General features: G+C 42.4%; 1 protein-coding gene across 1 annotated transcript in view; it reads right to left on the bottom strand.

Annotated features, from left to right (window-relative positions):
• Positions 1-586: 586 nt before the first annotated feature.
• The window catches only part of ATRN (attractin), a 162,824-nt gene continuing 147,616 nt past the window's right edge, over positions 587-15,794 (bottom strand). Inside the window, exons 27-29 of the mRNA XM_054204306.1 lie at positions 15,489-15,596; positions 2,194-2,308; positions 587-1,162 (exon numbers count right to left, since the gene is read on the bottom strand). Coding sequence (XP_054060281.1) covers positions 1,038-1,162; positions 2,194-2,308; positions 15,489-15,596 — 348 coding nt within the window. The 3' untranslated portion in view covers positions 587-1,037. The remainder of the gene's footprint in view (positions 1,163-2,193; positions 2,309-15,488; positions 15,597-15,794) is intronic.

Genomic DNA, 15,794 nt, shown 5'->3' with positions numbered 1-15,794 from the left:
AGAGGCCAAACAGGCAGTGAAAATCAGAACTGTAATGTATCTGACTTGGAACACAAACCGCTTCTACTAAAAGCGCTGGTGAAACCAGGAGTTTTCTTATAAGATACTGAAACTTTGCTTTCCCTCCAGATATTTCCATCTAGTTGAGTAGTTTGTTGGTCAGGAAAATGCCGTTTTCCCCTGACTGCACGTGATGTATTACAAAGAACACAGATTGCCTTGAGTGACTATATATATGTGCGTGTATACACATATTTAAAAGGAATATAATTATGCTAACAAGAAATGTGTGTAGCAGTCTCCTCACTCCCTAGATCTGTTCAAGTCTAGGCACTTGTGTGTGGTGTACTCCAAGCAGGTTAAGACTATGTAAACAGTGTGTCCTTCAAAAGCAACATTCAGATTCTCCAAGTATTGCATGTGGTTTGAGCAACACGCGACATCAGCCTTTAAACCATCCCAGCTTTTGCGTTCCTGGTGCTCTGGAACACGATGACCACAAAAACACTGTATCTGGAAGAGAGTTCCACTTAAATAACAAGGGAATAAACATATAATATTAAATGAAAACAAAGGATGAAGATGCTTTGAAGATTAATAGTAGTGTTTATGTGTTGAGAGCTGACACCTGTAAACACTGCATCTTTTTCTTTTTGTACAGTTTGATAAATACATGAACTACAAAGCACTTTCCATGTATAAACCTGAGTGTCATTCATATTGGACTACAGTTCTATTTACACTGACCATGAATGGTGGCGATTGGATGTTACTGGACCTGCAATAAAATTATTTTACTTTAAACTTGAAGAAAACAAAGGAGCAATCTGAAGTCACGTGTCAGTAAAACTTAAGTGGAGCAGTTGTCAAATAAAGCCAACTATCACGTAGATGAGAGAAAAAGTTGGGTTCAAGGAAGTTGTGTTTTTCTGAGTGCTTCTAGTCTCTTGTGACACAACTTGGAAATCCTTCTCCTCCTCCTCGGTATTACTTTTCCGTTTTGTTTAAAACCCTATACAGTTTCTGATGTCCATGCATCAAATACAGGTTCCTGGCTGTGCAGGGGGCTGCTGTTTCCGATTCCGTATTGCACCCGATTTCTCTTTGTAGGCAATTGGCATCTGTTGTGAAATGTCCACCAGTGCACTGGCCACTGCAAGACCTGAGGCAACGAAACAAAACAGTCATGGAACAAAACAGCCACAGAAACAAATCCTTCCACCACTGCTGAGAAAAACCCTTCGAGCCACAAAATGAATATCATTTTTTGAGTTCTTCTTAAAAAAGGCAAACTAGAAAAGCGTTTTGGCTTAAGAGATTAAACTCTAGCTGCTATTCTGAAATAAGTTTTAAATACTGCATGTTTTATTGAAAGCAACTGCAGTAGAAAAAGCTGGCAATAAGAAGTGTGGGTATTAATGGATGTGAAACCCCTAATATTGAAGGGAGGTGTCTTTCCCTGCACCAGTAGACGTGCTAGAATAAATCCTCAAAGCACCTGCGCATGGATGTTTCACAGCACTTCTTGGACATCCATCATCTCTGCAACCTACTCCCGGCAAATCCACAGACAAAGCACTGTCGGCCACCTGGGATTTAGCTCAATACAGCTCACAACCAACCCACCCCATCTCACACCCACCTAATACTCTATTAAGATCCCCTGCTTCACCATGTTCACTAGGCACTGGAGAAATCCCAGTTAAATCACAAACCGACCAGCAGCTTATGCCTCAGTGCCCTGCACGCAGGTTTAAGTGAGAAGAGGCTGGGAACCTTAAGCCGGATGGAGAAAACTTCTCTGCGCAGAGCTGCTAAGAGGAGGGCATGCACTTGATGTCTCTCTTCAAACGAAGTTGGGAATGAAGGGGGGAACAGGCTGGGAGGCAAGTTAGTTTCACAAGTAACTACTGCAAACCTGTCTGTGCCAGATCCCCCTTTTTCTCCAGCCATAAATTAAAGTGTAAGCCAAATATCAAATGTTCATCCATCAACTGATCCAAGAAATTGAATCAAACCTCAGGTTGGAAGCTAGGAGGGACCTAGCTAAAAATAACCCAAGCACATCCTCAGCTGCGGTGTGGGTACAGCAATTACTGCGGGATCAAGTCTGAAACTGTAAGGTGAAACCGTAAGGTTGGGGAAGGAGCACAGAGTTAATCCCAAGCCAGCAGAGACAATGATACTCCTCACCTGACTGGCCTGGTGGTGGTATACCCCCAAGTCCTCGAGGCAACCTCACAAATACAGAGAGAACGGCTGCTTTGTTCCCAAAACAGGGCTCCAGCGCTATTGGCTTTGGTACAGTCTGCAGCGAGGGAAGGAAGAGGAGAAAACAAATGTTATACAGTGTGTTACACCCGCTCTCTTCCCCCAGCGTCGTCTTTTTCAGATCGTACAAGCTTCAGGGCATGAACCATGTTTCTGTGCTTGGCAAATTTCCGGAACGTAGCTAGCAAAGCTAAAATCAATGTTAGTAACAATCAAAACCCTAGTCATTGCAAAAAAACCACAATTACTTAATAAAAATCTAGTTATTAAAAAGGAAAGCACTGCACAAGACAGGTATTCCTCCCCAAATTCAGTAACGAAGGAGCAGCTTACACTAAACAACAGGATCGAGGTTTTATTTCCTTTGAACCCATCAGCAGCGTATCACAAACATCGGCACGTCTGACCACTGCAATTTGGCAGTTCAACTTCTGTTTCCAGCGTTTAACTCCACGTAAGACCTTCACAGCGCTGTACGCATTAACACGGCAAAGAACATTTACTCCCGAACCACACTCTATTTCACTGTTGTTTACTTTAAGCTGTGTTCCCCCAATTTTGTCTTTTCATTTCTGTTCTTTCCCAAGGGGTCATGTTCATTTTCCAGCAGTCTTCTAGACCACTCTGGACTATGTTCTTAGGTAGCCTGTTGCTCTGGGAGCTGAAAGTGCTTTAGAAAGTCTTCTGGATTGTACTGTCCTTTTTTAAACTGAAAAGCAAAGAATTCAGAGGAATGGTTTGTGATCCTGGATCTGAATCTGGTTTCAGTGACCTGCCGTACCCTATGATGGACTACTCTTAACATGCTTTACTCAAGCTTGTTTACTTTCAATACGAATATTTTACACTTACATTACAAACATGGACATGAAATAAAGTTTTCAGATAAAATGTGAATTGATAACTATGCAGATATAACGGTCAGCCAGCCTTCTCCCACCCTAGAGAAGCAGGGGACCGGATCCCTTGCTCACCCTCAGCATCTTTGAACATCACTCTCCCACTGTTCTCCTGTAAAGGTTTTATTTGAATGATCAACAGCCAATTTCAATATGTCACTAGGAAGACAAAATGCAACAGCACAGCCCAGAAACTAAAATACGTTCATACCTAAGCTGGGCCCTGATGCCACACACAATTACACACAATCAGTGTTACTGTGGGATGGCGTAACAGTAAGATGAGGACGCAAGTCTACAAGAGAGTGCCTTCTTTTGTCCCACATAAGCAAAAAAAAGCTGAGAAACCCCATTTTACCTCAAACACTCAGTGCTTTCTGATTTCTGGTTTAGTATGGACAAATTCTACCCTGGTATTAATGAAATAATTATTGCTTTTTCCATTAGGCATAAAATTGTACTACTGTACTTAAATGTTCAACAGAAACTCAATACAATGCAAGACAATGAAAAAAATGAACAGGAGTCAAACAATGCTATTAAATTACTGCTGCTCAATAAAAAAGAAAAAAGAGACGACAGCAAGCAAAATGAAACTTAAAACTGTTTTCATATCTCATATTTACTGTAATGATTGCAACAACAATTTGTTAGTCTGTGCGAGGTAGATAAATACGTGTTCTACAGGCTTTAACGACGTAAGCTGCCGTCTGCCCGGTTTATGACTGCAGATTTCTTCATCTTCTCCCCACCCCCAACAAAGGGATCAAACTCAAAATAACGCTTTTCCCACAAAGCAACCAAGCATACCCTGGTGCTATATCCCATGGGCGACTCAATTACCAGAGGTAATGGAGAGCGCCCAGAGAGAAGGCAACTGCAGAAATACAGCCCACGGACTTCTGGCGTACGGGTGGAACATGCCTTGAGCACAAAGTTCATTTTCTTTTGCAGAGAGCCAAGTACCCTACTTATTCCACTGTTAATAATACAGTCCTGCTGAATCCCAGAGGTTGGAGCACGGTGCCTGGGTGTTACAGAGAGCACTCACACTCAGCGCTGAGCAGAGTGAGCAGCAAAGACCAAGCAGAGAAGAAGTAGTGGGGAAAAGAGAACGATGAAGGAGTCAAGAAGAGACTATCCTTTCTAATACCTTTTTAATGTATTGGCTTTTAAATCCCACTGGATTAACGGCCACAAAAATTATCTGAGGGTTGGAACACCTCTGCTGAGGAAGAGGTGAGGGAAGGCTGAGAGAGTTGGGGTTGTTCAGCCTGGAGAAGAGAAGGCTCAGGGAGACCTTATTGTGGCCTTTCAGTACGTAAAAGGGGCTTATAAGAAAGATGGGCACAGACTTTTTAGCAGGGCCTGTAGTAATAGAACAAGGAGTAATGGCTTTAAAATAAAAGAGGGTGAAATTCAGACTAGATAAAAGGAAGAAATTTTTTACAGTGAGGGTGCTGAGATACCGGACCGGGTTGCCCAGAGTCTGTAGATGCCCCATCCCTGGGAAACATTCAAAGTCAGGTTGGACGGGGCTCTGAGCAACTTGATGTAGTTGAAGATGTCCCTGTCCATGGCAGGGGGGTTGGACTAGATGACCTTTAAATGTCCCTTTCCAACCCATGCTATGATTCTATGACTCTAATCAAAACGCTCTGCAACTCTGTTTTGTCCCCAACATAAATAGTTCAGTGCAACTCTACTCCAATATGCTTTATAACGTCATGGAAATGTTCAGCAGCACGCTCATCATCCTCCAGCCAATATGCAGGAGGCTGGAAAATACTTCTCACAGTCACCGAATCCTGCCCTTCACTAATGCAGGTGACTGCCCATAAAAGCCCAATGCTCTGCTTTAAAATCAGCCACACTTTCAGCCTGTGCCATCAACTCTGTGAGACCTTTCCAGAGGCTCCCCGCTCCTGGATCCCACTGGTCTGACAGCAGAAACTTTCTTTTAACCTCAATTCTTTCCCACATAAATTTATTCATCCATCTGATGTTCTTCTGTGACTTGACTCACTCCCAGGCTTTACCCTAGTGTACATCTCAGCCTTCGTTTGGCTAATATGAACATCAACACTCTGAATTTCTTCTTTGAATGCAAAAACTCCCTTCTCCAGCACTCCCAACAGTCCCTTCTCCGCACTTCGTCTGCTGCTGTGGACCTTGGGTGACCTGAGAGGCATTTCAGGATTTGACAGGACCCCTGTTAATGCTACCAAAACCACCTTGATTCTCCCACACATCCTAAAAAGGTAAGGAAGAGAAAAAGTTCATTATAGAGCTCTCAGTGACAGAGCTGAAGGGACTTTGAGTGTAATTTAGCTCATCTCTCAGCCCCAAGCAGGACCCTTTCTCCTCCTCTGCCCTTTCCAACTAATGAACCCTGAGCGTGCAGCAGAAACTCTCATTATGAGTCCCTGTGGGCACAATCTTTCCCTTTCCATGGGATTTTTATTTCTTTCCTGAACATCACACATCTTCCTCCTCTCTGCTCTCCTGATCCCACTCTGAACCGTAAGAAGCCCCCACACGGGTGTCACTGGTACTGAAAGAGCCCCAAACAGGAGCCAGCACTGTCCCCCGGCGAGTGACAGCAGACTCCAGGCATGCAGGTACCTAAAATTCAGTGTTATTTCACAGGCATGAGTCTGACCCTCATGCTGCAGTGAATTTTTTTAATCTATCTGATGTACCACAGATAGTTGAGGGGCAGAGGACATACCTCTGAGCCTCCTTCCTTCCCTTTTCAACCTGCTCAGAAAAGCTGAGCATTATTAAACAATTGTTAATAGTTCACCACATGTGGAACTTTGTTTCTATTAACCATGCAAAGCAAGGAAGTATACTTTCTACAACGATGCATCCAAAATCTGTCAGGCAGTCGCAAGCTAATTTGGAAGGAACAAACCAAGCACAAGATCATCTTGCTGCAGCTAATCCCGATCTTACATCTAAAAGGGGAAAGAATGGTCTAGTGTCCATCAAAACCAGCCGTTTTCCTGACACAAGCTGCAGTTAATAACAGCAAAAAAACAGCACAAAGAACCAAGTCCTGCAAATTTATTTTTGACAGCACCAGTTCAGGCACCTGCTTTTTGAACTGTGACTCATACCACATCCCATCTCCAAGCGTGCGCTCGCCAGACCAAGAGACAAAGCGCAGCCTGATGAAATGACTCACATGCCGAGTGACGGGAATGATGAATTTGATGCAAGCAAGAGGTCAGCCGGGAGTGAAGGGCATACTGTGCCCTCTGCGAGATATAGAGACGACCCAGCGGTGGAGCCCGGGGACCATATTCTGCAGACACGGAGGAAAAAACGTGGGTAATTCAACCAGCAACTTAACGGCTATCTTGACTGTGGATCTCACCCACAGTCGGTCTTGCCATGAGCCTGCTCAAGTTTTGACATGACCTGTGTAGGTGCTACCACGGCGCAAAGCAGATAAGGAGAAGCCGGCTGGTTTCATCAAGTTGAATTTTTGTGGGGAGACCTAAGAAGAGTTCACTTCTCCTTTCCTTCCCCACCTCTGCAGCACATCTGCCTCCTGCGTGGTTTTTGAATGCTCTTGCTGCAGATCCAAGCCACTTTTCTGCAAGAAGGTTTGGAGTGGACTTGGGAACTAGAGACCAGGTCATTATAAATGCTTGTGCTTCAGTCTGACAGGTGGTTTTTAATGGCCCACTTAAAAAAAAAATAAAAAATATGTAGATCTCCAAACTTCGTAACACCTTTCATCAGATGGTTAAAACCAGCCTCTGCCAAAGACTTTCATTTAGAGTGTTTTGATAAACCCACTGCTGAATTATAGAAGCAATTCTTTTTTATTGAAGGCTTAATAGCACAATAAAGTAGACATTATTCAAATCTATGCAAATAAGGTGCATCCCTCAGACACTTGGCACATGGTGACTGCTTTGTGCAGTGCCTGAACAGCAGAGTCCCACACCAGGAGGGGGGCACAGAGCGGGGAGCGGAGCCCAGCTGCTGGAGCGGGTGGGCAAAGACCACAGTTAATAGAGTAAGAGGATCTGACCTTTGGTGGACTGGTTCAATCCCTACGAGCCAACCAGCGGCTCATTAAAAAGGAGCTGTGCCCCTGAGTCATGAAACACGGAGCACGCTTGCACCCAGCCAACACGCACAGCAGCAGTAAGAAAACCAGAAGACTATCTCCCTCTGGTTGCAACCAAGGGTGGAGGTCAGTGAAGGGGATGCTGTGCTGTATCTGTGCTACAAACAGACAACTGCAGCTGGTCTACCCGTCAGGCATCCTTCCCTAAAGCTACTCCGTGTCCTCAAAGAAACGTTGTGAGAGAGCTGGAGCGACAATTTCATGCAGCTGATAGCACAAGCCTTTCTTCTGCAATGGTCTTTGACTGCTCATCCACACCGGCAAAGCTACGACCAGTGGAAATGGTGGGGGAAAAAAAAACCCACAATCAGGAATCAGAGTATTGCAAACGTTAAGCAAAGACCAACAAACCAGCAAAGACCTCTCAGCCTGGCACACAGATTTAACACGCTTTACTGGGCAAGGTGCGCTGTTGGGAAAGTGCTATCATGCATTTTGTGTAAGGCAGTGCTTGGAAACAGAGACGGCCCTTTTTGGATGGAAATATGATGTTAATGGCATTTTACTAAGTGGTGACATGGCCCCATTGTTCCTAGAGGCAGAGAAATCTGTTCTCAGCTATTTTCCATAGATGGTTCTACTGGCAAAACCAGCACTAAAAAGCCAAGCAATTTCAGTTGTTTATGAGTTTTGATATGTACTTAATATGTGTAAAGCTTAAACAATTATAGTAGTTAAAAGCAGTAAGAGACCTATTAGGTCATCTAATTAGTCTGGCTTCCCCAGCAGGATTTTCTACACAAAACAGGGCATTTCCCGGGACTTCGTCTGGACTATTTCTAGGTGACCCAGGTGCAGAGCACACCACCAGTTCCCTTGGGAGGCAATTTCACAGCCAAATGCTTTCCACAATCCAGTTGCATGGCATGATGTTCAACATAAACATTTCTTTTTTATTTTGTCTCATTATTTCTATTTACGCTGCTTATATTCGACAAATTCTAAAGGTTAATAACGTGTCACATAAAACTAATGGCTAGAACAATAAATATTCTGTGTAATTTAAAAAAATACACCATCAATTTTATTTAGGTTCTGTAATACACTGCCAGCATACTGCTTTTCAAAATGTATAAAAAAATACTGTTGAGAGTTTTTTTTTCCTTAACAAGAAAACTTATTTCTATGGTTTGATCAAATAACTCTTACATGGTTTTCAATTTCCAGTAAGGAAATTAAAATAAAGGAAAAATCTTATGGTGGGGGAAGAGCAGAGGAACATTACTGAAACAGTTCAACTTCATTATTTGATTCCACTTCTTCAGATGATTTCACTCTGTAGAAAAAGGGTCAAATTCCATTTGCAAGTTTTTAAATTGTGCCATTAAAAGCTGACTGAACGTTTGTAAAATAAGTTACAAGCAATTTTCTATAAAAAATAGAGTATTAAGTTTTAAAAATCATATTCTCAGGGTAATATGTATGTCCTCCAAGATAGAGATGAATGAAATTCCAGCAATAATTTGCAGTAAATGAGTCTAGATTAAAATTTTACATTTACCTTGTCCCTGATATCTACCTTGGAAGCGCCACAGGCACTGGGGAATGAATTGCTCGCAACTCAGCCCCAACACTGGGTTCCTGCATATGAGGAGCTAAATAAAAAACATATTCAAACCCTCAGAAGAATGCTAACAGTCTAAATTGAAAATACAGATCTGAGCACCCCGAGTTACCAATAACTGGGAGCAAACCAGCCTCGTGGGGCACCAAGTTCGCTCCCACTGCATTTAACAACTGCTTTCTATTTTAAAGCGCACATTGTCAATCCAGCAAAACACAGACACAAGCTCTCAGTGAAGGAAACGAAATCGCTAGGCAAGTTTGTATTTCAAAAGCAGTCACCCTCAAATGACAAAATCTCATGTCACAGCTTTGAGCGTTGCCACTCACGTAAGCCAACACTCACCCTTCTTTTTCAGTTCGCTGCTGACACCCCGGGGAGGGGACGGGATGGACAAGGCCGTGGGTAACAAATCTGGGCAAAATACATATGGCCAACGGTGGATATTTATTTCGATTTTGTACGGGTGAAGAGGCAGGATTTTTCTGGTTCTTTTTGACCACTTGGCTGGTTTTTGTATTTCAGAAAGTGTAAGTGAAAAACCCAACGAAATAGGACAGTTGGATGAAGAATGCCAACACAAGACACACAAAATAACTACTTGGCATAAAGGAATGCAAATAGGTCCCCAATAATGTTTTTGAGAAGCTGCTGGCGTTATTAGTACTTCAATCAGAAGAGACGCTCGTTTGCACTAAAGGGAAAAAAGAGCTTAGAAAAACCTCTCCTGTGGGAAGCTTCGTGCTCCTTCCTCTCCCTCCAGCAAATTCCTCTTTATCAGCTAAAATCAGGGTCCGTCCTGCTGAAAAATTTACAGTCTTCAAATCTCAAACTAGTTAAATCCCAATTATCAGCCAAGTTTTCCCTAAATACAAGGCAGACTTAACAGATGTCTCTGTTGATCTCATGATAGCTCTCTTCCAAATATTTATATTCCATATTGCACAATGGAAGTGGCAAAAGTTTCCCCCCAAGTCTCTTAATTTTGCAACAGAAATCAAAACAAGATACCCGGCACTAGTTAACTGGAAATAATTCATTAGGTGAAGGTTTTATCAGGTATTTTTGTTGTTGCTTTTGCAGTACAAATCACAGCCAGACTATATGCAATTCTAGTGCAGCTAATCCGTTTTACACACCTCAGCTGCCCAGATAACGCTCCCTTCTTACCACTGGCAACTCCATCTAGCACGGCACTCCTTCAAAGGGGATCATACACTTTTCCATGAATTAGAAAGTGGGCCAGCATAAGCAGAATTAACAGCAAATATGAAGTACGAGCTGGGATGTTGCTTCTTGTTTCATGTCCCTCACCACCCTGATGCACCAGGAGGGCTCCTGCCATCTGCTCCCGCACACGGACCGAGTCTAATGGGTGGAAGAAGTGGTTTTGCTAAAGACAAGGAGACGGCTACACACTGACATGCTTTGAATGCCTTACCATTAATGCAAGGAAAAGCTCCTAGAACCAGCAAATGCTAGAAACCCCAGAAATAATACATTAGAAATTAAATTGCATTTCAAAAGGCAAGCTAACAAGCCCGAGCAGCCTGCATTAGACAGGTCAGGCGAAATAAAACCAGCCTCTCCGGCCTCGAAGGCTGTGCATGAACCATCTCCAGTAACTGCCACATCAGATTAAGATTATTCAGTTTATTATCCCCCCACAATTTCATCCCCTTCCTCCAACCTTCCTCTGTTCTTTTGAGAATAAGGAATGACTCGTCCTTTCAGCTTATTTATACCACCTCTGAAAAACCTGCTTTGTCCCCCTCCAGTGCATCTTGATAGCCTGGTCATTTCAACTTAAGACTACTTTTGTACATCACAGCTCGTGCCTGCTGCCCTTCCAGATCTGCCTGCTTGCACGAGGACCCCCCCGGTCTCAGCTCGGTGGCACGGCGAAGCAGGAGACTTCGTGCTCCCCGCGCTTGTGCTAAACCCGGCTCATTTTAAGTGAAGTGGGTTGGGAGGGGATCACAGAAGCTGGTCCATCAGCAAATTTGACAGACAAATAATAGGTCAGCAAAATGAACTAAAGGGGCAATGAGTCACCAAGAGTGACAACCATAGCAGGATAACAGCTCTAAAAACAATCAGTTCCTTGGCCCTTAGCTATTCTTCACTGAACTTATTTCATTGCACGGAACAGCTCAGCACAGCAGGGCTCAGAGCTACATGTAAAAATTAAGATGTAGAAGTGCTGGAGCTTCATTTCAAATCATTCCTCACCGCAGTGGTACCCATGCAGCTTCTCCAAACCCATCGCTCTGCAGCACAGGACTTCCAACTTCTCACTTCTCTGCTCATTACTGATGGTTGCAACTTCATCGCGGTGTAAAAGGAATTTCACAAGGGCACCACTCAGATGCGAAATACAAGTAGACTGAAAATATAAATCTATGGTATCCCTGACCCACTCCTAAATCAGCCCACCACTTCATCTCTGTACTTCTTGAACAGATGGAACCTTCTGGCAGCCTTTAAACCACTCAACGGCACTTTCTCCCATAGCAAAGCAAACTAATTACTAGAGTAAGATGCTATTTTTCCATTAGTTTTTCTGCTATTTTTAAGGAATCAGCCAGCTTGGTGAGCTGATCTCTGATTAGGGATTTGCAGTGCAGCTATTTTGCCCTCAGAAGCTTAACGCAGCACAATTAAATGCACGTCGGCATGAAGGTACAGAACATGCTAAATGAACTTCAGACGGATTTTGCTCACCAAATACTTCTCTCACTCCATTTAGGCAACTATAGATGTGGACAGCCTGTTGATCACGGATGCAAAAATAATCACTTCTTAGCACTGGCTTTGCACATTGGATCCCTAAACAGAGCACAGCAAAGACTGCTCTACAGACCAGCTCCACCAGGCAAATGCTCCAGTTTACAAGAGTGTTTTTCAAATCCTCTAAAAGCTTCCAAGACAATTTTTTTTCCAGCTGAAGGATAATTTTTTCTAATGCAACAATTTTCTTGTTGATGCTGTAAGTGTTCTGCTCAAGCTAAGCATTTGCTTGATATGCTGTGTATGTGTTTTTCCCAAGAATCAACAAGCCTTAGCTTCATGCCTTTACCAACTTCAAGATACTTGGAAATCAATGTCAAAATTCCAAATTCTTTCAGGAAAGCTTCTTATAAAAATCATTGCAGAGGACTACAAGACTTAGATTAATTAGGTAACAAGACCTAAAAAAGCCTCAGTTACAGTAATCCCAGTTCAGGCACTTGGACGAATCCTAGATATCCAGGGATGTTAAATACTCTTAGAAAAAAAACTGCGATAGGCAGCACCTCAGAACACACAAAAAGCCGCAGAGAAAAGCCAATGGATTTGTAATAACTAAGCAAATTTAGTGGTAGACTTGCGATCCACTGGGTATCTCTTGAGTGGGAAATAAACCAAAGCAGCTAGTTACGTGTTGCCTAGCTGCAGACTGTTATATGAATAGTTTCCCTGCAGGTAAATCACTTCCTATTACTTCTAAGTACCCCAGGAAAAATACTAATTGAAAACACAGTTCTAATACTGTCCAGCTGGAAAACATTAGCTTAGGATGGAACTAGCTTGACGCTGGCTGCCAATTGGCTATGCACAATGGAAAAGGAAATTAATCTCTTGCAGACAAGACGTCCCATTTTCCACTTCTCCTTTGTAACCTTCAAATAAACTTGTTATTAACCAAAGGCTTTGATTCACATGGGGAAAGAAAAACATCAATGCATTTATGATAACGCAAGTCTGGAATTCTTGCATTAAAACGAAGGCTCTCAAATTTTGACACAGCGAAAAGCAGTGCAACTGAAGAATGGCTCACAGTCCAACAATGTGTCAACATTTCTCTTCACTCTTTTCTTGGCTCATAATTAAAGAACAGACAAAACACAAAAGACAAATGCAGTTCTACAATCCTGTGTCATCCCAGCCTACATTCCTGCAGCTCCTTCCTGCTAAGAGCTTTTTCCCCATTGCAGGTGCAAAAGGGATGAGGAGAAAAACCAAAGTTGAGCCCATTGAGACTGCTTTTTCACTTCTATTTAAATTCATTTATATGCAGTATCCGACAGCCCAGACTATGTCAGAAGCGTCATTCCTCAGGTTTCTCACAACCCACAAGCTTCCTGAGCCTCCTCTCTGTATGATTTCAACTTTGCCGAAACATTCCAGACTTTTAGACATACTTTTGTCCCCCACTCTCAACTTCTCCAAGATGATAAAAAGCTACACGAAATCCTCCAAAATTTAGTGACTCTCCTTGTCATGGACAAGCATCCTTGTTCTGCACCCAGATCTCTCAGCAGATGAAGTTACCTGCTGGCACAACAGCCCATGTCCATGTTCCCTACTTGGCTTGAGGTCACCGTAGAAGGTTTGTGCTGTTTGCCTGAATCAGACCATCTCATTTATGCTTGAAGTGGATTTAGAAACATTCGTGTGAGTTATCAGCATGGAGTGCAATTAGCAGTTGGTAACAATTTCTGGGTCCGAAAAAGGACATCTGTCCACAGTCTTACTTATCATGCTTAAAATCGGCTTCTCCATCCGTTCTTGACTAACCCAAGGAGGTCAGACAAGTGAGATATGGAAGGTGACGGCAGACATGGGAAAGCAAGGAGGCGTAGCTGCAAGTGAGACAAAGATGAAATCCTGTCTGCAGTGCTGTCCATGGAAGCACTTCCAAAGAGAACTCGAGTTCAACATTCCTATAATCTAAGAAGAAACTCAGAAGAGGACAAAAAAGCAGAAAGGTATGGAGGAGAAAGTGAACAACAAAGCCCAAATGAAAAATGTAAAAGCACTGCCAGCTGAACAAGAGGAGAAATAACACACTAATCAGAACATAAGAGATCCAAAGTTTACTATCATCTTCTCTGTAGCTCTTGAGCGCAGACAAACTTGTCAGAGATCAAAAAGTTTGGGGCAGCTTTGTTCTAGCCTGATCCTAAAGGAGAGGTGCTTTTAGCTAGCTTATTTCCAGAAAACGGGAAGAGGGGAAGGGAATTGCCCCCAGACAGATGGGACAGATGCCCCCAAAACCATCAGCAGCCAGCCTACAGCCTCACAAATCGTGCTCAGCCCAATGGGAACATTCATACACATGCCACGGCTTCTTCATTGAAGCAATGAAAAAAAGGCTCATTCTAATTTGTTGAGTGACAATCGGATTTTACCAGCATGTAATTCAGAGTCTTGGTGAGCTATTAATGACTTCCAATGCCTACCGTCCTCATAACACAAGTACAGAAATTGTAAAAACTCAGAAAAACTGAATGATCTGGAGTCAAATGAAAGTTAATGGGGAGTAGAACCACTCACAGCCTCCAAGGAGAGGTCCCAGAGACAGGTCAGCTTAGCTGCCCAGTCACTCAATTACCCCAAATTACTGAGTGCTTTTGCAAATTTTACTTTATTTTCACTACACTCCAAGGTTCATCTCTGAAAAACAGGGACAACAATCCCTGAATTCAGAGAAAGGTAACGATTAATTCATGAAGAACTCAAAGGTGGGGCAATCATAGAAATCATTCAAGCTTGGGACCAAATGCCTGGATGGAACACAGTAAATAACCCGAACAAATCATCAGACTAAGACAATATATTGAAAAGTTTCTTCTACACAGTGTCCACCCAGAACATGCTGCAAGACACCCATCAGGGGAAAAAAGTGCTACCGTTTGCCATAAAAGACTATATTCGCATGGAAATAAGGAAGAGCTAAAGCTATACAGGCAACCTTAATTGTGGCCAAGACCTAAATATTATTACTGACCAAACCAAAGTTCTTGGGTTAGATTGTTTTCATGTGCTTTACAATAAATAAAATACATACATTTTTAATAGAAAAGCAGAACCTGCTTTCTTTTCACAGTAATAGACTGTGAGAAACTTTGTGCCTGGACTAATGAGGCAGATTTCCAAAAAACTGAAGTCTAAATAAAGTAAAACAGCCACCTTAGACAGGAAAGGAAAATACTCAATGTTCTTAGGTTCTTAATTTTTCTTTTTGTATACAGGTCTGCTAGTCAAAGCATCACATTAAAAAGATCTTGCAATTTATTAGTCTCCTTTAAAATATGATTCTCCTAAAAATACAATGTGTTGTGTCTAAGAACATGCTAGCTTGGTGCCAGCCTTTCTCCATGCTCCTATTTGCGCATCACAAGATGTAATTGAACATATATTTATAATCAGAAATATGTTAACACTATTACAGCACACAGACATTACTGTATTCCTGTTTGCTTTGAGATATCGCAGGAAAATGATTTCTATTTGCAGCACCTATAGCTATTTCTAGCCAAATGTTCTACTGTGTAAAGCTGCATTCTTCTCTATTACAAGGCATAAAAACTAACAAGGCAAACACAAAATCTCATACCCTCCAAATGGCATAAGTTTTATCTAAACCAGCCCAAAAGTTGTAAATGCATACCTGAAGGGATAAAAGCAAATAAAACCAATATCTGTGCTGGACCTCCCAGACTGACAGTTTCTCGGAGGTATATAACAAATAGAGGATTTGGGATTATTGCATTAACCACAGCTTCAAACAAACATCCATGATTAATTATGGTGAGGACCATCCTAAAGCACCAGCTCTCACCTTTATGCTCCCCCCAATGAGATCTGGCGGCTCTTCATCTGTTTCTAAGGCAACGTTGATGGAGGCGAAGGGGCGACTTGCCATCTGTTGCATCTCACGGAGTAGTTGCTAATTTAATAAACAGAAAAATATTATTATCACATTGTTCCAATACAAAAATGAAAAAAACATGTATCTAGGAGGTTTTACCCAATATGAAGGGATATCAATGAATACAGAGAAATAACCTCCCAGTGTTTTAACGCGCTTAAGGGTACAGACAGATAATTGTAAGTATTCAGATTACTACAACTTCACAGGTTATTG

The sequence above is a fragment of the Rissa tridactyla genome, chromosome 5 (assembly GCF_028500815.1).
Source record: "Rissa tridactyla isolate bRisTri1 chromosome 5, bRisTri1.patW.cur.20221130, whole genome shotgun sequence".
NCBI lineage: Eukaryota > Metazoa > Chordata > Aves > Charadriiformes > Laridae > Rissa > Rissa tridactyla.
This window is presented reverse-complemented; position numbering and strand designations above follow the sequence as displayed.